The following is a 22,404-nucleotide window of genomic DNA, read 5'->3' on the forward strand; positions in this document are numbered from 1 at the left end:
AAATAAAATCTTTAAAAAAAAAAATAAAGAATGGAAACACCTACAATTTCCCTTAATTGGTGAGTGACTAAACAAACTGGTAATCTGTACCATGGAATGTTAACAACAACAAAAAATGAACTATAGATCTGTGTAACTTGGATAGATCTCGTGGCATTATGCTGAGTGAAAAAGCCAATGTCAGAAGATCACATACCCTGATCTTTATCACGTGATTTTATTTATATAATATTCCTGAGAAGACAAAATTATAGAGATTAGTGGTTGCTAAAAGTTAAGGATGGGGAGGGCAGAGGATGTGACTATAAAAGGGTAATAAGAGTGCAATCTTTGTGGTGATAAAATAATTCTGTATCTTAGTTCTACAGCAGTCTATACATGGGATCACATTGTAACAATGCCAAATCTCTGAGTTTGAGATTGTACTATAATTATTTAAGATATAACTATTGGGGAAAGTGGGTTAAGGGCCCAGGGGACCTTTTTGTATACTTTGCAACTTCCTGTGAATCTTCTGGTTATTTCAAAATAAGTTTTTTTAAAAGCTATTTTTTGAGGACCTGTCATTTGCCAGAAATTTTACTTGAACTTTTTTTATGTGACTACAACCCTGCAAGTTGTAGGTATTCTGTCTACTTAACAGATGAAGGTCAAGAGGCTTCCATTTATTTTTTCTGAAGTTAGAGGCATCTCTTAGGATCAAGAAAATATGGTAAATTGTCCAGGGTTAAGTAATTGGCGAAGAACTACAACAGAATTTGAACCTATCTGCCTAATTCCAAAGCTTACGTCCTTTCTACCACTTGAAACTGCCTCTTCTAAAGTACTTGTGTTTTGGAATTTTGGAGTTCAGTAGAAGTAGGGCTTGCTTGATGTTAGAAGTGAGGAGAGTGTTTCTTTGTTTTATTTATTCATTTAAAAATAATTTGAGCTTTATATGCTAGATACATAGTAAATGATACAGAAATGAGAGGTGTGGGACGCCTGGGTTGCTCAGTGGTTGGGCGCCTGCCTTCGGCTCAGGTTGCAATCCCTGAGTGCGGGATCAAGTCCTGTATCAGGCTCCCTCTGGGGAGCCTGCTTCTGCCTCTGCCTGTGTCTTTGCCTCTCTCAGTCTGTGTCTCTCATGAATAAATAAATAAAATATTAAAAAAAAATTAGAGGTATGTTAATACTGAAGTTGGAGACAATCCCTTTAAAGCTTAGAATTTAGTGGAAGGGACAGGGAGTTAAATAATATATGTTATAAAATACCAAGATTAAACTGTGTAAGAGGCTTAATGGGACTACAAAGGGGAGGAGCATTTAGCCTCTCCTGGTACAATGGAAGGTTAGCAAACATTTTTAGTATGCTCTTATTGCTCAGAAATGTGGCACTATAGATGCCATAAATAAAGATAAAAAGACATATAGATAGATAAGTTGAAGTTTATGTTTATCCCACATCCTATAGTTTTAAAAAAGATACAAGTAATAAAAATAACTTAGGTAATAAGAATAGGGGAAGATAAACTTTGTGAAAGCATGGGATAAGAATAGCAGACAGGAGATCATTGCACACAGGTTCTGTGCTAGTTGCTAGAGGTAGGTTACAGATAGGCTTTAAAATTCCCTGAGACCAGGGCAAAAAAGGAAATTTTAGTTAATTCACCACAGGGATGCCTGGGTGGCTCAGCAGTTAAGTGACTGCCTTCAGCTCAGGGCGTGATGCTGGAGTTCCCGGATCAAGTCCCACATCGGGCTCCCTGCATGGAGCCTGCTTCTCCCTCTGTTTGTGTCTGTGTGTCTCTCATGAATGAATAAACAAAATCTTTAAAAAAAGTAATTTATCATAAGTCCTGACACATAATTATGTTCAATGAGTCTAATATATTTTTTTTCCTTTAAAGGCATTTGGATACCTCCATGATAGAAAAGGCCCCTTTCTTCATCCGTTGATGGTTTGATAGTGGGCTGGGAAGGAAAGCTGTGGTCCTCCAATTTAGTCAGCAAATACTTGATTGATTTGGTATTTAGCTTAGTCAAGTAAGTTACTGATATGTTCAAAAGAACATTTTTTTAAAGAGTTAACATATTTTGGTAACAATTAGAAATTTAATTCTAAAGAACATCTAATTGATATAAATTATTAAAATTAGTAATTTCAAAACTGGTTTATCTTGTGAAGATATAAATATTTGGCTATTTTTCTAATAGTTTTAGTTGAAAATCACAACTTAATAGTAATTAAGTTTATTATAAATTGTCTTAGAAGATGTAGCTATAAACCTTTAAATTTTCTTTTAATATATTTTTTCAGATAGGTATTACATTCACATGGTGCAAATTTTGGAAAGTGAAAAAATGTATATACTTAGGTTTCCTTTCAAGGAAATAAATCTCCCTTCCTGATTCCAGTTATCTAATTGTTCTCCTCAGAGGAAATCAAGGGAAATATTTTAATATGATTTTTTTTTCTAATTACAACAGATTGAAGATCTCAAACAGACAAATCATGGCTTGGAAGAATATGTTAGGAAACTCTTGGATAGTAAGGAGGTGGTAAGCAGTCAAGTAGATGATTTAACCAGCCACAATGAGCATCTTTGTAAAGAATTGATTAAAATTGACCAACTAGCAGAGCAACTAGAAAAAGAGAAAAATTTTGTGGTGGATACTGCTGACAAAGAACTTGAAGAAGCAAAGGTATTACATTTACCACTAATAGGAATTTTTATTGTTGTAACTGACATAGAGCATTATATTAGCTCGAGGTGTACAACATGATTATTTCTATATATTGTGAAATGATCACTGCAGTAATTCTAGTTAGCATTGGACTACTGATCAGGATTTTAATTCTACTTTAAACATCATGTAAGTGCAAAGGAAAAAGTGACATTCTCGTATCATTTCAGTTTTTGAGGTTTGACATTACATTTAAATGTCTACCTAAGGATTAAAATATATTGTACTGCACATTTTATTTCTTTTAAAAGTTTTTGCTCAAAAAATTTCTTAAGTAAGATGTAGTCATGGTAAAAATTTCAGGCAATAGGAATGTTCTGTAGATGTGGTATATATGTATACAATGGAATATGTTTGATTGCTCAACCATCGAACAGAATGAAATCTAGCCATTTACAAGGACGTGGATAGGGCTCAGAAATGTGGCATTGTGTATTATGCTAAGCAAAATAAGTCAGAGACATATACCATATGATTTCACTAATACATGGAATTTAGGAAATAAAACAAATGAACATATGGGAAGGGTGGGGGGAAAGTAAACCATAAGACGTTCTTAACAATAGAGAATAAACAGGGTTGTTGAGAGATGTGGGTGGGGCATAGGCTAAACGGGTGATGGATGTCAAGGAGGGCACTTGTTATGATGAGCCCTGGGTGTTACATGTGAGTGATGAATCACTAAATTCTAATCCTGAAACCAATAATACACTATATATTAGTTAGCTAACTAGAATTTAATAAAAATTTGGAAGAAAAACAGGAATGTTCTATATATAGGACATATCTCTCCCTTCCTAATTCTCTCTCTTGCATAGATACCTACCAACAGATAGATAATACATACATTTCCACCCTTTTTTTTCTATTTTCACAACACACAGTTTATTTCACATTATATTTTTTTATTTAAAAAATTTTTTTTAGATATTATGTATTTATTCATGAGAGAGAGAGAGAGAGGCAGAGACATAGGCAGAGGGAGAAGCAGACTCCCTACAGGGATCCCAATGCAGGACTTCATCCTTGGACCCTGGGATCATACCCTGAGCCAAAGGCAGATGCTCAACCACTGAGCCACCCAGGCATCCCTATTTCACACTTTAAAAAGGTTTTTTTTTTTTTTTTTAAAGGTTTTTTAATCAAAGTTTTACGTTTCTGTGTATTAAAATGTGTTAGTCTCCACTGCCTCTGAGTTTTATTTCTTTTTTTTTTTATTTTTATTTATTTATGATAGTCACACACAGAGAGAGAGAGGCAGAGGGAGAAGCAGGCTCCATGCACCAGGAGCCCGACGTGGGACTCGATCCCGGGTCTCCAGGATCGCGCCCCGGGCCAAAGGCAGGCGCCAAACCGCTGCGCTACCCAGGGATCCCTGAGTTTTATTTCTTTGAGGTTCTCCCCCTTTTAAAAAATCTGAATAGACTTTAATTTTAGAGCAGTTTTGGCAACATTTTAGCAAAATTAAGCAGTAGGTAAAGAGATTTCCCATTTGCCTCCTGTCCCTGAATATGGACAGCCTTCCTATTAACAAAGTTACAGACCATCACATCCTGTTCACTAGAAGTGAGTACTAAGTCTGTACCACACTTAAGGGGAAGGAAATTCAACTCCATCTTTTAAAGTAAGGGATATCAAATCTTATGGACATATTTTATAACCACCAGAATTATATACCTTCTATTATCTGCTCGTCGTAATTTTTTTTAATCATGTATATCTTACTAATACAGTATTTCTCAGCTAACTGAACATAAATTTTTGAAAGAAACAGAATTGCTATTTGGCCATTACTAGTTTCTTCATACAATTTATATTTTGAGTAATATAAGGGCTATTATTGGACTGGATCTTTGGTAATTCTTGTCGTTACTGTTACATTTACGTATGATTCATCAATCAAAAATATTTCAAAATTTAGCATGTGGAAGATGAAGCGTAAAGGCTATTTAAGTTTTTCATCCTCTCCCACCCCATGCTTATCCCTTTGTCTCCCTTGATTTATTTTTTCTGTAGCATTTTCCAACTACTGCCTCCTTACTATTTTTTGGAATTTAGCAGACATTCCTTTGCTTTAGAACATTTGCTATAGCTATATCTTCTGCCTGGAATGTTCTTCCAGGTTTTTATATGGTTGACCCCTTTCTCTGTGCCCACAGGTCTCCTTTTAATGAGGACTTATCTGATAACCCTATTTGAAATTCCAGTCTGTTCCTTCATAAACACTTCCAATATCTTAACTCTGTTCTTTTTTCCCCCAATGTACTATAGAATTTGTTAGGTTTTTATTTTTTTAAGATTTTATTTATTGATTCATGAGAGACAGAAAGAGAGCAGAGACATAGGCAGTGGGAAGAGAAGGAGGCTTCATGCCCGATGTGGGACTTGATCCTGGACTCCGAGATCTTGCCCTGAGCTGAAGGGAAGATGCTCAACCACTGAACTACCCAGGCATCCCTGTTAGCTTTATTTTTTACTGTCTGCCCAGCTGGAATGTAAGGTCCCCAAAGGCAGAGATATTTGGTGGTTTTTTTTTCTTTCACTTTTTTATCTCAGTTGCCTAGAACAGATGTGAATGTTCATTATGTATTTTTTTGAATAATGTAGTAACTGTCAGATATATATTTTACCTATTTTATTTTTCTCTTTTCAACTAGAATGTAAATTCTACGAGGTCAGAGGTTTTCTTTTTTTTTTTTTTTAAATTTAAATTCATTTAGTTAACATCTATTACTGGTTTCAGAGGTAGAGGTCAGTGATTCATCAGTTTTATATAACACCCAGTGCTTGTTACATCGCATGCCCTCCTTAATGCCCATCACCCTGTTATCCCATCCCCCTACCCCCGTCCCCTCCAGCAACCCTCAGTTTGTTTCCTATGGATAAGAGGGTTAAGAGTCTCTTACAGTTTTTCTCCCTTTCTGATTACATCTTGTTTTATTTTTCCCTCCCTTCCATTATGCTCCTCTGTTTTGTTTCTTAAATTCCACACAAGTGAAATCAAAAGACAGTTGTCTTTCTGATTGACTTATTTCGCTTAGCATAATATCCTCTAGTTCTATCCATGTTGTTGGAAATGGCAAGATTTCATTTTTTGATGGCTTAGTAGTACTCCATTGTGTGTGTATATATGTATACACACACACATTACATCTTTATCCATTCATCTGGACATCTGAGCTCTTTCCGTAGTTTGACTGTTGTGGACATTGCTGCTATAAACATTGGGGTGCAGATGGAGGGCATAGGTTTTTTGTCTGTTTTATTCCCTGCTATCCCCAGCACAATGTCAGGCACACAGTAGGTTCTCATTAATCATTTGCCAAATAAATGAAAACACTGAGTTAGCATCTTTTTATTTGGACCAGTTGTAATTTTGTTTTTCAAAATGAAATTAGCAATGTTTTTTATGTCTGCAAAAGTAATATATGTTTATTATAAAAATTTCCATGTGGAAGTGTGAAATGAAGAAAATAACATTTATTGTAATCACATCTTGCTATAATTAGGCATAATCTTATCTTCCTCAGTTTACATATTACTGCTTATGTTCCATCTGTATCTAGGATATGTGTGTATAAATTTATTTTTCATAGCAATGTGTCAGATAAAATTTTTGGCAGTGTGAGTTTTTATACTATGGGCATCTCTATACATAACTTAATATAGATCCATTTCTTTTTGATGTCTACATAATAGTATAAATTAAAGCATTGAAAATTGTCTGTTGGAAACTGCATTAGCTTTTCCAAAGTGTACATAGGTTTTGTTTCATACCATTAACCCTTAATATTTTATAAACTACAAAAAAATATGACTGCCAGAGAAATCTTAAAAAAGAACTTGGGTCTAAAGAACAAATGAGCAATAATTCCAGAAAAGTCAAATTTAAAATATATCAGGAAACAGTTTAGAATAATGAGGGGAAGGTTTATGAATTAAGAAATAAATTTATTAAACTAATATGCCAACTTATAGATTATATCAAATAGATCTTTGTGTAAAAATATAGTTACTGTCCTCTAGAAATATGCAATCTAGTCATATACTAGATATATGATTATGACTACAGGTAGCTATATTATAAGACTGGGTATGTTTGATTTCCTAAAACTGATACAAAAAATATTTTATGAATTTGGTTGATCTAGAGTTCAGAGGAGAAAGCAAACACTTCTGACTTTGGTGATTGAGGAGAACTTTTATCCTATCCATTCTTTTATCTCTTCCCTATTATCATCTTTAGAATTATAATTAGTATTAACATTTTGTTGCAGTTTGTAGGGAGTAATTTGGTAAAATATAACCAATTACTATTTGGTAATAAACATGGGTTAATTGAAAGGAAATGCTGTATTTCATCCTATGTTCTTTTACCACCCAAAGGTAGGTGAACAGAAAGAATAGATTATCTTTTCTTTTGTAAATTATCCACCACATGTTTTTATTTTTAAGTGACTTCCTTTTTTAAGTTTTTATTTTATTTTTTTTTCCTCACTTGGGTGTACTCTTTAATCCCCATCCCATCTTTTACCTATCCCACCCACACCCCACTCTGATAACTCTCAGTTTGTTCTCTGTGGTTAAGAGGCTGTTTCTTGGTTTGTCACTCTCTCTTTTTTTCCTTTGCTCGTTTGTTTTGTTTCTCAAATTCCACCTATGAGTGAAATCATGTGGTATTTGTCTTTCTCTGACTTATTTCCCTTAGCATTAGCTTTCTAGCTTCATCTATGTTGCAAATGGCAAGATTTCATTCCTTTTATGACTGAATAATATTCTATTTTGTGTGTGTGTGTATACAACCACATATATATCCATTCATTTTTTCGATGGCCACTTTGGCTGTTTCCATAATTTGGCTATTGTAAATAATACTGCAATAGATATAGGGATGCATATATCCCTTTGAATTAGTGTTTTTGTATTTTTTGGGTAAATACCCAATAGTGCAATTATTGGATTGTAAGGTAGTTACAGTTTTAATTTTGGGGGAACCTTCTTATTGTTTTTCAGTTTCTGCACTAGTTTGCATTCCCAACGGTGCATGAAGTTTCCTTTTGCTTCACATCCTTGCCAATACCTGTTGTTTCAAGTGGCTTCCTTCTTTGATGTTCTCTTTTTAGTTCAATTTGTTTAAATATTTTTAATCTAAATAACAATTTTCTAAATAACAATTTAAGTATTTTTTAATCTAAATGACAATTTTCAAACTTATTTTTCAGATTGAACTCATTTGCCAGCAAAATAATATAATAGTATTGGAAGATACAATTAAAAGGCTTAGATCTGTAAGTATGTTTTTCATAAATGTAGGTTGAGGAATCATTTTTATTCTGTTAGACTACAAAAAAATGATGTATGTGTTTTAGCTCTCATGCATTTTGTGAACAATGAAAAACGTTTTCTAAAATCAGCACTCTGGTGTACAAGGGCACTTCCTATCTGTAAGAGCCTTGCCGTTCTTGCTCTATTTCATCGTTACACCTTTCTTTCCTAGAGGTGGAAAGAACTTTTGGTTGGTTCTATTGGTGTCCTTAGCTACTACTTGATTGAATGATGACTGTGAATAAGTTAATTCTGAAAATATAAGATGCATTTGTTTACACATTAACTTTTATTCCTCCTAGTAATCAATATTAAGTCAGATGTTGTATGTTAATTCCGAATAATGTGTTTTTTGTTTTTGTTTTATCTAACAATGTAAAAATGAAAAAGTTCTCTGTTCAGATAATTTAATGCTATCATTTAAAATATTTGGAACACCCTCTCTGAAAGCATATCTGTAATTTTCTCCCAATAAAGTATTGGTAAAATAAAGATTGTAAAAGAAAAAATGCTTCTGAGGTGAATGAGAATGTACTTGAAAGTACATTCTATTCTATTCTATACAAGTATAGAATATCCAGCATTCATTTAATTTATTCATTTGTTGAACAATTATTGAATAAAACTTAGATGCAATGAAAGAAGTTTTAATATTAGCATTCTTGTTTTCTAAGTAAATTTATTCAATTTCTAGGACTTGTAACTAGATCTGTGGACATTTCTGGCCTCTCTGAAATTTCTTTACCATTTTTTCTTAAAATTATTGAGTAAATTTGAGGTGCTTTCAGTTAAATAAAAATATAGTACATTCAGAAATGCTAGAAAAAGAAGACATCTAGCTGCTTTCTAAGGAGTATAGATGAATTATTTTTATAATACCAAATTTATTATTTTTTAAGGACCCTGTTTATTCAATTTTCATTTAGAAGATGATACTGTGGTTTAATGTGAAATAATGACCCAATTTTTTTCCTTCTTGGCAAGATAATTTTAGAGACTGAAAAAGCACAAAATAAATCTCCTTCCAGACTTGATTCCTTTGTCAAGACTTTAGAAGCAGACAGAGATTACTACAAGAGTGAAGCTCAAAATTTGAGAAAGATGATCAGAAGTAGATCTAAAAGTCCAAGACGCCCATCTCCATCTTCCCGGGTAGGTTTTGGAAACTTACAAATATTTTGGAGTTTGTTCCTCAAACACAAACTTTTGTTCTTTGATTTACGTAATGTGTAAATAATTCATTTTGATTTGGCATGAATTAGTATATCCAAGAATTGGGGAAACAGATCTCTTTGATGGCACAGTGGTCCATTGAATTTGGTTCTTTATCACTAGTATTGGTAGTGGTTGGGGGGTAATCAGATAAATGTGGACCAATTTGGGATGAAACTTTTTAAAAGAGAAGTGATTTTTTTAACTTTTTTTTTTCATCATTTCCTTTCATTATATAGTCATGTTTGCTTGAGTAGAGATTGTGTACTGCTATTAGTAGCACTGATTTTTAGAACCACATGTCAAAGAAGAATTTCAAATTTCTTATGTAATAACTGTAGGGTACAAACTGTGATGTCGAGCTTTTGAAGACAACAAGAGACCGTGAAGAACTTAAATGCATGCTGGAAAAATATGAGCGTCATTTGGCAGAAATTCAGGGTAATGTCAAGGTTCTTACATCTGAAAGAGACAAGACCTTTCTTCTTTATGAACAGGTAAACTTATTTATAAATGAAATATCTAATTAATAATAATTCCAGAGATAAATAATTTTTTAAGTTCTCTAAGAATGCTTAAATCTCCCAATCAGGGCAGCCTGGGTGGCTCAGCGGTTTAGCGCCACCTTTGGCTCAGGTTGTGATCCTGGAGTCCCAGGATCGAGTCCCGCGTTGGGCTCGCTGCTTGGAGCCTGCTTCTCCCTCTGCCTGTGTCTCTGCTTTTCTCGCTCTCTCATGAGTAAATAAATAAAATCTTTTAAAAAATAAATAAATAAATCTCCCAATCAAATTAACATAACATTTGGGAATTACTTTATTCTTAAGATATTCTTAATGAAACCTATCTTCTTAGAGGTGAGTTTATGGCCTTCAGAGGAGATGAGGTCTCAGAATGAGAAAGCTATAAAGGAATGGAGAAGTCAAGATGTAATGTTGGGATTTTTTTTTTTTTCGATTGGCAGAGGAACCTTTAAAAGAGATAAAGAAGATCAGAAACTAAGGTAGAACAATATTAAGCCCAAGGAAGGAAAGAATCTAAAACCTGGTGTTGGAGACAATGTCAAATGTTACCAAATACCAAAAATGGGAACTGAGAAAAGGCTATATAGTGAGGTCATTTTTTGAAATTCTGCAAAAATGTAGGTATAGGAATCAGGCAGTTTACATTCGGGTGGGAGGGTAGGTGTGAGGAGCAGGCAATGGGTACAAACCATGGTGCTTAAAGAAAAAATTATGTCAAATGCAAAAGAGATATGGGATTGTAAATGGGGCCACAAGGTCAAATGACATTTTTCAAGATAGAGGAGGCATGTATTAGTAGAAAGCAGGGAAGAAAGAGCCAGTGGAGAGGGAGCTATTCAGAGTGAGAGGAAATAATTATACAGTTGAGTCTTGAACAAAGTGGGACTATGGGTGCCAACCCTCTTGCTCAGTTGGAAAATCTATGGATAACTTTCAACTCCCCCCCCCCAAAAAAAAAAAACTTTTGACTCCCCAGAATTTAATTGTAACTAGTCCATTGACCAGAAACTTTAGCAATAATGTAGTCAATTAACATCTTTCTTATATAGGTATTATACACTTCTCTTCCAATAAAATAAGCTAGAGGACATGTTAGTAAAAAAATCATAAGGAGGAGAAAATACATTTATAGTAATATATTGTATTTATTGAAGACATCTATGTATAAGTGGATCTTATATAAGTTCAAACTCATGTTGTTCAAGGATCAACTGTAATTGAGTCAGGAGTATCCTAGAAGACATTTCAGGAGATGAGGTCCAGGATTCTGGTAAAGGCTTTGCTATGGAAATTGAGAGGTAATATATCTTCCTCTGAGACTTGGAGACCAGCTGAATAGTTAGTGATCAAAATCAAGAGAAAGAAAGATTAGGGACTTTAAAATAGCACAGTAGGATATGAAATCATCTGTAGGTGTCCAGTAGGTTTGGGACTTGAGGGTGGTTTGAACAAGTATGAGAGAGTATATTGGGTTGTCAGTAAGGATTGATAGGCCTTCTGTCAGAGTAAAAGTAGCCAGGACACGGAAATGGCATATATATTTATGTAGAGAAGGATGGGAACAGTATAATATTTATTAAAATAGAATTTTGTTGAACCCAAATTTATATAACAAAATGGGTGGAGTGTATTACATGCATATTTCTTAGTAAGACATTCTCTCTTGCATTGATTGCCTCCAAATTTTAAAAAAATTTTAGCAAAGATATAATAGATCAAACTTTTATTTTTTACACATTCACTTGCATTTTTGGATATCATTTGCATTTATTTATAGAAGCTCACTTAAAAATGTTGCATGCATTTATATATATGGGTTGTATTTAATTGGCTGGATATAAGATAGCTGTATTTATGTCTGTTCTAAAGTTTATTAAATAGAAGTCTATATATTTAAATAATAGGCACAAGAAGAAATTGCCCGACTTCGACGAGAAATGATGAAAAACTGTAAATCTCCTAAATCAACAACAGCACATGCCATCCTCCGGCGGGTGGAGACTGAAAGAGATGTGGCCTTCACTGATTTACGAAGAATGACCACAGAACGAGATAGCCTGAGGGAAAGGCTAAAGGTTTGGGTAAATTTTATCTGTATGACCATTTCTGAAACACAATAGAGTGACATTGAAAACATTTTTTTTTTTTTTTTAAACAGATTGCCCAAGAGACAGCATTTAATGAGAAGGCCCATTTGGAACAAAGGATAGAAGAGCTGGAGTGTACAGTTCATAACGTAAAGAAAAATCACTTTTGTGCTTTCGGCTATAAACTGTCAGTAGCTTCCCCCTTTCCCTTGTTTTCCATGTTCAGAGAAGCTCTTTTATTTTTCTAAGATAGTGTTAATAATCCTAAAATATTTAAGATGGTGTGCATGGTATAAATTATCACTTTTTCATTATTTATTTCCTTCCAAAAAAATATAAGTAAAGTCTTTTTTTCTGTTGGGTTGCAAGTGTGTTCTTTTAAAAAAACCCATTAGGGATACATCTGTAGGATTTTAGCAACTTTCTCATCTCTCTATTTTATTAAAGATAGCATTGTCAGATACAGAGAAACTGGTTTATTCTATCTAAAGGGTAGCTAAAGTAGAAGAAAGTATTATGAAATGAAAATTAATGAGAAGAATGTATTTAAGCTGAATTTAAAAGTGAAGCATCACTTTTTACTAATCAAGAATTTTAGATGCTATGAATATGTATTTTAGATGTTATGACTATATAAACAAAATTAGGGGAATTTGACTTTCTATTACCAAATTTAATTGAATATATTTATAAATTCATCTGTATTACATTATAATGAGAAAAAAAGCATTACTCAGGAGAGAGAAACATTTTTTTCATAATTCTTTTTTATATGTATAATTTGTTAGTTTAACAACAAATAAATCCTTTTGCAAATAAGTTACATATGCTGCAGTCAAAATGAACCAGATTGAAAAATGTAGATGCATATACTGTGATAGGCTTTATGCATAGGTTGTGCAGTGGCTTGTTCTTGTTCGTCTTCCACAGTACTTTGTCCATACAGCCTCCCACAACATTCAAGTCTAATCTGATCATCTCTTAGTGTAAATCTCGTCATATGCCACAGTTTGCATAAAGAAAGGATGTCTCTTAGGAAGATTTTGTTAGTGGTGGCAATAACCTTGTCATTCTACTTGTGTAGCTTGATGATGAACGTATGGAGCAAATGTCAAATATGACTTTGATGAAGGAAACCATAACTACTGTGGAAAAAGAAATGAAATCACTAGCAAGAAAGGCAATGGACACTGAAAGTGAACTTGGCAGACAAAAGGCAGAGAATAATTCTTTGAGGTAAACTAAATTACCTTTAAACAACTAGTTTACTATAACTACTAGATCTGCTTTTTGTATTTTATAATGATAATATTTGTTGACTTTAATTTCTTAGAGGGTTATTATGAAGCATTTGTAGAAATCTCAGCACACATTAAATGATTTCCCCAAATTCCCTTATGGACTGGTAATGTCATACTTTTTCTTTTTTTTAACGATTTTATTTATTTATTCATGAGAGACACACACAGAGAGAGAAGCAGAGACATAAGCAGAGGGAGAAGCAGGCTCCATCCAGGGAGCCTGATGTGGGACTCTAACCAGGCATTCTGGGATCATGCTTTGAGCCAAAGGCAGACACTCAACCATTGAGCCACCCAGGCGTCCCTAGTAGTGCCATAGTTAACTAGGAATTAAACTTCTGGTAACCTTCATCTTACATTTGCAGAAAGCTTAATGTTTAACTGAAGTAGCTTTTACAAAGTCTGTCTGGGTACCAAGCATATTTCACTTTGGCGTTTGAACACGTAGGACCGTAAAATGGAACCTCTGTTAATTGAATGCCAAGTTGGTACTTAACCCTTCCTACATACTGGTATGGTAGTCAGAGAAATTCCAAATAAAGCAACCTACAGGCAATAAGTATAGGGGAATAAGTTTATTGCATGTTAGCAATAAAACATGCTAAACATGTTAGCAGTTTTAGTGTCTGTTGAGGGGAAAGATAGCATTCTACATATTCAGTTATGTTGAATTGCAGTGTATCTGAACATTTGAAAAATAGTAGTTCATATGAGTGTGAAATATATTATTAAGTCTACAGGTAATACTTGGTTCATATGCTCATATGAACTCCCATAGTCCTCTCTTTGATCTTTCAAGGGTCTGTGATACATATGTTGGAATAACTTGTTAGGACAGATAATCACTCAAATATTTTTCCTTCATTTAGTTTTAAAAGGATAATTAAGCTCAGGTAAAATAAAAATAATAATAAAATGCCACAAAAACAACAACAAAGAAAACCCTGGAGAATAGAAAAAAGTGAAGATAATTTAAATCATCCATGATTCCCTAACTCACTGAAAACTATTATTAATATAGATCTCTTTCTAACCAGGAATATTTCTGTCCATGTTACATGAGCTTTCTATGTAATTGACGTCTTTTCTATATTAGCTTACATATTTGGCCAGCCTCAGTTAATTGTATATCATAAGCATTGCCAGTGTTATTAGAAGTTCCTTGAAAGCATTTTAGTAGTTTATTAAAATATTCTATCAGATAGTTATATGATACTTGGAAGGTTTTTGCATATATTTGTTTTCTTTTAACAGTATTATTAGAGTCTAATTGACATACATTCAGTAAACTGCACATGTTTAAAGTGTTCAGTTTGGTAAGTATGTGTATATACCTGTAAAACTGTTGGCACAATTATAGTGGCCCTATCCATCATTCCTGAAAGTTTCTTCATTTCTCTCTGTAACCTCTCACCTATCCTGCCAATCCCTAAACAACCACTGATTTGCCTTCTGTCCTGGAGATTTGTTTGGATTTTCTAAAATGTTATATAAATGAAATCATGTATACTATATTTTCCCTCGGCATAATTATTTTGAAATTTATCCATATACTATCATCAATAGTTTATTCTTTTCTATTGCTGAAGTATTCCATTTTATGAATATATGGACATTTCAGTTGTTTCCAGTTTGGAGCTGTAACAAATAAAACATTCTTGTGTCTTCTTACGTGAATCTTTGTTTGGACATAGCTTTTATTTTTCTTGGATGAAGTACATAAGAGTACAGTAACTGAATCATGTGATGGATAAATGTTTAACTTTTGAAGAATATATTAAACTATTTTCCAAGGTGGCTGTACTATTTTATTTTACATTTACACCAGTAGTGTATGAGTATTGCAGGTGTTCTGTAGCCTCATCTCAACACTTGGTATGCATTATCTTTTAATCTTAACCATTATAATAGGTATGTATTATGGTTTTAATTTGCCTTCCCTAATGACTAATGATTTGGAGCATCTGTGCATGTGGTTATGTACCATACATTTATCTTCTGTAGTGTCAATTCAAATCTTTTGCACACTTCTATTGAATTGTTTATATTGTTATCAAATTGTAAAAGTCCTTTCTATATTCTAAGTCCTATGTCAGGTATATTTTGCAGGTTTTCCCCACTATGTGGCTTACCTTTTTATTAAGTGTGTTTTAAAAAGCAAATGCTTTCCATTTTGATTAAGTGAAATTTATTGATTTTTTAAAAAAAATTATATTCAGCTTTTTGTATTCTTTTAAAGAAATTGTTGTCAAGCATAAGGTCACTTAATTTTTCTTTTGTGTTTTCTTCTAGCAGTGCTATAGTTCTTTTTTTTTTTTTTTTTAAGATTTTATTTATTTATTCATGAGAAACACAGAGAGGAGAGAGAGGGAGAGAGGCAGAGACGCAGGCAGAGGGAGAAGCAGGCTCCATGCAGGGAGCCTGACATGGAACTCATTCCTGGGTCCCCAGGATCATGCCCTGGGCTGAAGGCGGTGCTAAACCGCTGAGCCACTCGGGCTGCCCTACATTATAATTCTTAACGTTTAAGTCTGCTATCCATTTCAAAGTTTGTATATAGTACAAGATATAGATCATAGTTCACTTTTTTTTTTTTGCATAAAGATACCCAGTTCCAATATTTGTTGAAAAACTATCCTTTCTATGCTATATTGTTTTTGTATTTTGTAGAAGGTCAATTGTCCATATATGTATAGGTCTTTTCTTGATGATCTATTTTGTTTGATTGTTTTATGTATATATCTTGATCCCAATATAGCCCAGCCAATTACTTTGTGTGTGTGTGTTTTTAAGGTCTTCAGATTAGATAATGTTAGTCCTCCCAACTTTGTTCTTTCTCAAAGTAGTTTTGGCTATTCTGTTGTATTTTATTTTAATTTTAGAATCAGTTTCACAGTGTATACAAAAAAAAAAAAAAAACCTGCTTGAGAATTTGATTGGAATTGGGAAAAGTGACATCTAAGGAATATGAAGAGATCCCACTCGCAGAGTATATTGCTCCATTGTTTAGATCTTTAATTTTCCTCAAGCAGTGTTTTGTAGTTTTTAGTGTATAGGTCCTGTACTTCTTTTGTCAAATTTATCTCTATTTCCTATTTTTTGATGCTGTTGGAAGTGGAATTTTTAAATTTCACTTTCTGATTGCTTATTGCTTATATATGAAAATACAATTGTTTTTAAAAATAAACAATAGGGGATCCCCGGGTGGTGCAGCGGTTTGGCGCCTGCCTTTGGCCCAGGGCGCGATCCTGGAGACCCGGGATTGAATTCCACGTCGGGCTCCCGGTGCATGGAGCCTGCTTCTCCTTCTGCCTGTGTCTCTGCCTCTCTCTCTCTCTCTCTTTCTCTGTGACTATCATAAATTTAAAAAAAATAATAATAATAAATATTTTTCAAAAGTTTTAGATTAACAGAGCAATTGTGAAGATGGTAGAGTTCCTACAATCCTCATACCAATTTCCTCTGTTAACATCTTACACTAGTACATTACATTTGTTACAATTAATGAATCAGTTATTTGATACATTACTAACTGAAGTCCATACTATATTCAGATTTCCTTAGTTTTCCTCTAATGTCCTTTTTCTGTTCAGGATCCTATCCAGGACACAAAATTACATTTAGTTGTCATGTCTCCTTAGGCTTCTCTTGGCTATAACAGCCTCATACTTTCCTTGTTTTTGATGACCTTGACAGTTTTGAGGAATACTGATCAGGTATTTTGTAGAATGTCTCTCAGTTGGGGTTTGTCTGCTGTTTTTGTCATGATTAGACTGGATAATTTCTTTTTGAGAGCGGTCACAGAGGTAAAATGCCATTTTAGGATATATATATATATTTATGTATATATATATATATGGTATTATGAGTACATAATGTTCATAAATTTATTATCATTGATTTTGACCTTGATCACCTGGCTGAGGAAATGTTTGCCTTTTCCAGAACGTCATATAATTGAGATCATATGGTGTACAACCTTTTCAGACTAGCTTCTTTCACTTAGTAATGTGCATTTTAGGTTCATTCATGTTTTTTCATACCTGGATAGCTTATTTCTTTTTATCATTGAATAATAATCTATCATCTGTATGTACTACAGTGTGTTTATCCATGCACATATTAAAGGACGTCTTGGTTGCTTCCACTTTTGGCAATTATGAATAAAGCTGCTGTAAACTTTCTTTTTTTTTTCTTTCTTTTTTTCAAGATTTTATTTATTTATTTTGTTAGAGAGACAGAACATAAGCAGGGGAAGCAGCAGGCAGAGGGAGAGGAAGAAGCAGGCTTCCCGCTGAGCAGGGAGCCCAATGTGGGGCTCCATCCCAGGACCCTGGGATCATGACCGGAGACAAAAGCAGACACTTAACCAAATGAGCCACCCAGGTGGCCCATGCTGCAAACTTTCATATGCAGGCTTTTGTATGGACAGAGGTTTTCAGATCAGTTCAGTAAATACCTAGGGGCACAATTGGTGAATCATAGAGTAAAACTGTATTAAGCCTTATAAGAAACTGTTCAACTCTGTCAAAGTGACTATACCATTTTGCATTCCCACCAGCAATGAGTGAGAGTTTCCGTTGCTCCATATCCTTATTAGCATTTGGTATTGTCACATTTTTGTATTTAACCATTATAATAGGTGTATAGCAATATCTCATTGTTTTAATTTGCTAATGACAATTTATGTGGAGTATCTTTTCATATTGTTACTTGCCATCTGTATATTTTCTTTGGTGAGGCATCTGTTTAGATATTTTGCCCATTTTCCAATTTTTTGTTTACTTATTGAGTTTTAAGAATTCTTTGAATATTTTGGATACATGTTGTTATCAAATATGTGGTTTGCAAATATATACTTCCCATCTATGTCTTATCTTTTCAGTCTTTTAATGGTGCCTTTTGCAGAGCAGAAATTTTAAATTTTTTTTTTTTAAAGAATTTTTATTTTATTTATGATAGTCACAGAGAGAGAGAGAGAGGCAGAGGGAGGAGAAGCAGGCTCCATGCACCGGGAGCCCAACATGGGATTCGATTCCGGGTCTCCAGGATCGTGCCCTGGGCCAAAGGAAGGCGCCAAACCGCTGCACCACCCAGGGATCCCTTGATGAAGTTCAACTTTACCTTATACTTTCATGGATTGTATTTTTGGTGTTGTATTTAAAAACTCATTACCAAAACCAAGGGTGCATATTTTTCTCCTATGTTTTCTCCTAGAAGTTGTATAGTTTTGCATCTTATGCTTAAGTTCAATGATCTATGTTAATTCTGTGAAAGATGTAAGTTCAGTTCACTTAATTTGCATATGGGTGTCTTGAAATTGTTCTAGCATCATTTGTTGAAATACTAGCCTTTCTGTATTGTCTTTGCTCCTTTATCAAAGATCAATTGCTTATATTTGTGTGGGATCTCTATTTTGTTCCATTGATCTATTTTGAGCATTCTTTTGCCAAACAATGCTGTCTTGATTACTATACCATATAGTAAGTCTTGAAACTAGGTAGTGTGAATCCTCCAACTTTCTCTTCATTGGAAGTGTATTGGCTATTTTCAGTCTTTTGCCTTTCCATATAAAATTTAGAATCCATACCTCTCTAAAATAAATACCTATAAAATAGCTTTCTGAGATTTTAACTGGATTTGCACTGAATCTGTAGATCAGGTTGGGGAGAACGAGTATCTTAATACAGAATGCTTCAATCCATCAACATGGAATATTTCTCCATTTATTCAGATCTTTAATTTCTTTCATCATTGTTTTATAGTTCCCTTCCTGTAGATACTGTGCATTAATTTTGGGAAGTTCTAGGCCATTATTACTTAAAACATTTTTTTAAATTGAAGTATAGTTGATTTATATTTAATTGTAAACATAGTGATTTGACACTATATACCTTATGAAATGTTCACCACAATGAGTGTAGTTACCATAGATCACTGTACAGTTGTTATAATATTGACTATATTCCCTATATTGTACTTTTCATCCTCATGAATTTATTTTATAATTACTTCAAATATTTCTTAGGCTCTTGTTCTCTTCTTTTTTCTCCTTTTGGTATTTCAGTTAATACTCACAGTTCTTGGATGTTCTGTTCTGTTTTTGTTTTTGTTTTTCTTTTTCTTTTTGCGTTTCAGTTTGGGAAATTTTTATTGACCTGTTTTTAAGCTCAATGATTTATGCTTGGCTGTGTCCAAACTACTGACAAGACCATCAAAAGCATTCTTCGTTTTTGTCACATCTTTTGCTTTCTAGCATTTCCTTTTCTTTCAGAGTTTCCATCTCTGTTTATTGTTACCTACCTGTTACTGCATATTGTCTACTTTTTCCATTAGTGCCCTTAACAATTAGTCATAGTTATTTAAAGTTTCCTGTCTGATAATTCCCATGTTTGTACTATATTTGAGTCTGGTTTTATCCTTCAGGTTGTCTTTTTGACTTTTGGCATGGCTCCTAATTTTTTTGTTGAAGCCACACATATTGTATTGGGTGTTAACTGAAGTAAGTAAGCTTTTAGTGTGAATGTTTATGTTAATTTGGCTGGCGATTGAGCTGTGTTCAATGTTTGTGGTAGATGTAGGTGCCAGGGACTTCAAATTCCTCTCTTGTCCTGATTGTTGTTTCTCCTTTTGACTTTAAGCTTCCTTGAGTACCCTTCCTCAGTGTGCATCTTGCAGCTCTGTGGTTGTAATTCACTGTTATTATCATGGAGCCCTGTTAGTGTGGTGTTAAGGTGAGAGGGGGCAACATGTTATCTAGTCTTACACTTACATTTAAGTCTTTTAGTGGACCTGTGTCTCTGGGCTATGATGTTTACAAGTGTTTTTCCACTGTTGTAACTTTTATTTTATTTTATTTTTTTATCCACTTATGTAAAACAGGAAGGCTAGAGAGGGTAAGGTGGGAGAAATGTCCTTTTATAGCTTGGATAAGGCTTGGTTAAGTCTTTTTTACTTGAAGAGTAAACTCCTATTTATAGAGAATGCTCTGGGCATATTTCGTAATAATTACTTTCCCCCTGTCAGAGCCAGAGGGGATCTTTCTCAGATCCCTACTGTGAGAACCTAGTGGAACTCCTTTAGGTAAACACTGAAGCTATCAGGGACCCCTAAAAAACTGTGACCTCTAGGAGCTTCTCATTCTCATGTTAGTGCAAACTCAGCCTCTAGGAATCTGTCAAAATTGTTATTGAAGTGTTCTTAACCATTTGTGATTCCAGTGGCTACTGCTCCAGATGAACAGATCTTATTCTTTTAAGATTTTGAATAGGCAGTTTACTCTGTAATTCACTATTCTAATGTGCCACAGAAAGTCTGTGATTTTCATTTTGTTCGTCTTTTTGTTATAACAATGGAAATGACAGTTTCTAAGCTTTTTACTTGTCAGGGTTAAAACCAGAAGTCCTACAATTGATTTTTATATATTTATTTGGTATTTTACAACTTTGCTAGATTTACCTTTCAGTTCTAATAGCCTCTTTGTACAATCCATTTAATTTTCTATGTTGAAAAAAAAAATTTTCTATGTTGATAGTTAAGTCATCTGCAAACAAAGACAGTTTTACATGTTCAGTCTGCATGCTTGTTTTTGTTTTTGTTTTTTCTATTTCTTACTTCACTGCCTGGAACATCCAGTACAACATTGAATAGAAATGGTAAAGTGGACATCCTTGTCCTGTTCCACATCAAAGGTGGAAACATTCAGATTCTCAACAGTTAGTATATAATGCTAGCTGTATGTTTTTCATAGATTTCTTCTTTCAGGTTGAAAAAGTTAAAAGTTTTTATTCCTTTAAAAGATTACTGAGAGGATTTATTTTTTCCCCCAGGGATAGATGTGTTTTGTCAAATCAGTGAGGATAAATTATACTTTTTATAGATTTCTGGTGTCAGTTTATGCTTTAAGATATTTACATGTATTTTTATAATTGAGATTGGCCAGTAACTTGCCTTTCTTGGGGCTTCTTAAAATCAGATTTTGGTATCAATATCATGTAAACTTTATAATAATCTCAATTCATTTTTTTCCTTTCATTACCTGGAAGAATTTGCATAATATTAGAATTTTAGTACTTAACCAATGAAGCCTTTTGGGTCTTACTTTTTTTTTTTAAGGAAATTTTTATTTTATTTGTTTAATGGATAAAGGAATAATTAGAAATCTCTTCTTGTGCCATTCAACATATATTCAAAGGCATTTGTATGTTTTCTCTAAATTTTAAAACTTTTTTAAAATAGTGTTTATAATATCCTATGAACATTTTAATGTCTAGAGAATCTGTAATGATTTCCCCTTTTTTAGTATATTATTAGTCTTTTCAAAGGACCAACATTTTGCTTTGGTGATCCTCATTAAGTTTTGTTCTTTATTATTTCCATTTTCTTTAGATTTTAAATTTTTTTCCTAATTTCTTTGCATAAATACTTATGTCATTACTTTTCAGGCCTATTCCCCCCCCCCTCATATAAACATTTAAGGTCTTAAGTTTTCCTCAAAATACCTATTTAAATGTATCCTACAAGTTTTGTTATGTAGTTACTTCTTATAAAATATTTTCTTGGGCAGCCCAGGTGGCTCAGCGGTTCAGCATCGCCTTCAGCCCAGGGCGTGATCCTGGAGACCCGGGATCGAGTCCCACGTCAGGCTCCCTGCATGGAGCCTGCTTCTCCCTCTGCCTGCGTCTCTGCCTCTCTCTCTCTCTCTCTCTCTCATGAATAAATCATGAATAATCTGATTTTTGATTTTAAGAAATCAATTTTAAGATTGATTTTTAATCTGAATTTAAAATCTGATTTTAAGAAATAATCATGTTATTCAGATACATTACGTATTTGTACTAAATTTTGTGTCTTATTTACAGAGATTTTATTGAAAGAGTTGTCTAAATTTCTGGCTCCAGCGTCTTGCATTTTGTTCTTTTTTTTTTTTTTTTTTTCGGATGTTCTTTTAAACCTACTATAATCTCCCTTTTTCTCTCATCATTCTATGAAAACTTTTTTTTTTTTTAAGACTTTATTCATAGAGACACACAGAGAGAGAGAGAGGCAGAGACACAGGCAGAGAGAGAAGCAGGCACCATGCAGAGAGCCTGACATGGGACCCATAGAGGGTCTCCAGTATCACACCCTGGGCTGCAGGCGGCGCTAAACCACTGCGCCACCGGGGCTGCCCCTATGAAAACTTTTTTTCAAGGTAATATTTACTTTCATGTTGCTCAATTCAGTGTCAGA

General features: G+C 33.8%; 1 protein-coding gene across 7 annotated transcripts in view; it reads left to right on the forward strand.

Moving 5' to 3' along the window:
• Window positions 1-22,404, forward strand: part of TSGA10 (testis specific 10) — a 128,672-nt gene that overhangs the window by 12,530 nt on the left and 93,738 nt on the right. For 6 of the 7 annotated variants that reach the window (XR_005987778.1, XR_005987777.1, XM_041754842.1 and 3 more), the window contains 7 exons: window positions 2,470-2,685; window positions 7,950-8,015; window positions 9,037-9,204; window positions 9,606-9,761; window positions 11,690-11,860; window positions 11,944-12,021; window positions 12,957-13,108. Coding sequence is in view for 5 of the 7 variants with exons in the window: in XM_041754839.1 (XP_041610773.1) it covers window positions 2,470-2,685; window positions 7,950-8,015; window positions 9,037-9,204; window positions 9,606-9,761; window positions 11,690-11,860; window positions 11,944-12,021; window positions 12,957-13,108 (1,007 nt within the window). In the remaining 2 variants the exon portion in view is untranslated. The remainder of the gene's footprint in view (window positions 1-2,469; window positions 2,686-7,949; window positions 8,016-9,036; window positions 9,205-9,605; window positions 9,762-11,689; window positions 11,861-11,943; window positions 12,022-12,956; window positions 13,109-22,404) is intronic. The other variant, XM_041754840.1, reaches the window with a different exon arrangement.

Source organism: Vulpes lagopus, chromosome 5 (genome assembly GCF_018345385.1).
Source record: "Vulpes lagopus strain Blue_001 chromosome 5, ASM1834538v1, whole genome shotgun sequence".
Classification (NCBI taxonomy): domain Eukaryota; kingdom Metazoa; phylum Chordata; class Mammalia; order Carnivora; family Canidae; genus Vulpes; species Vulpes lagopus.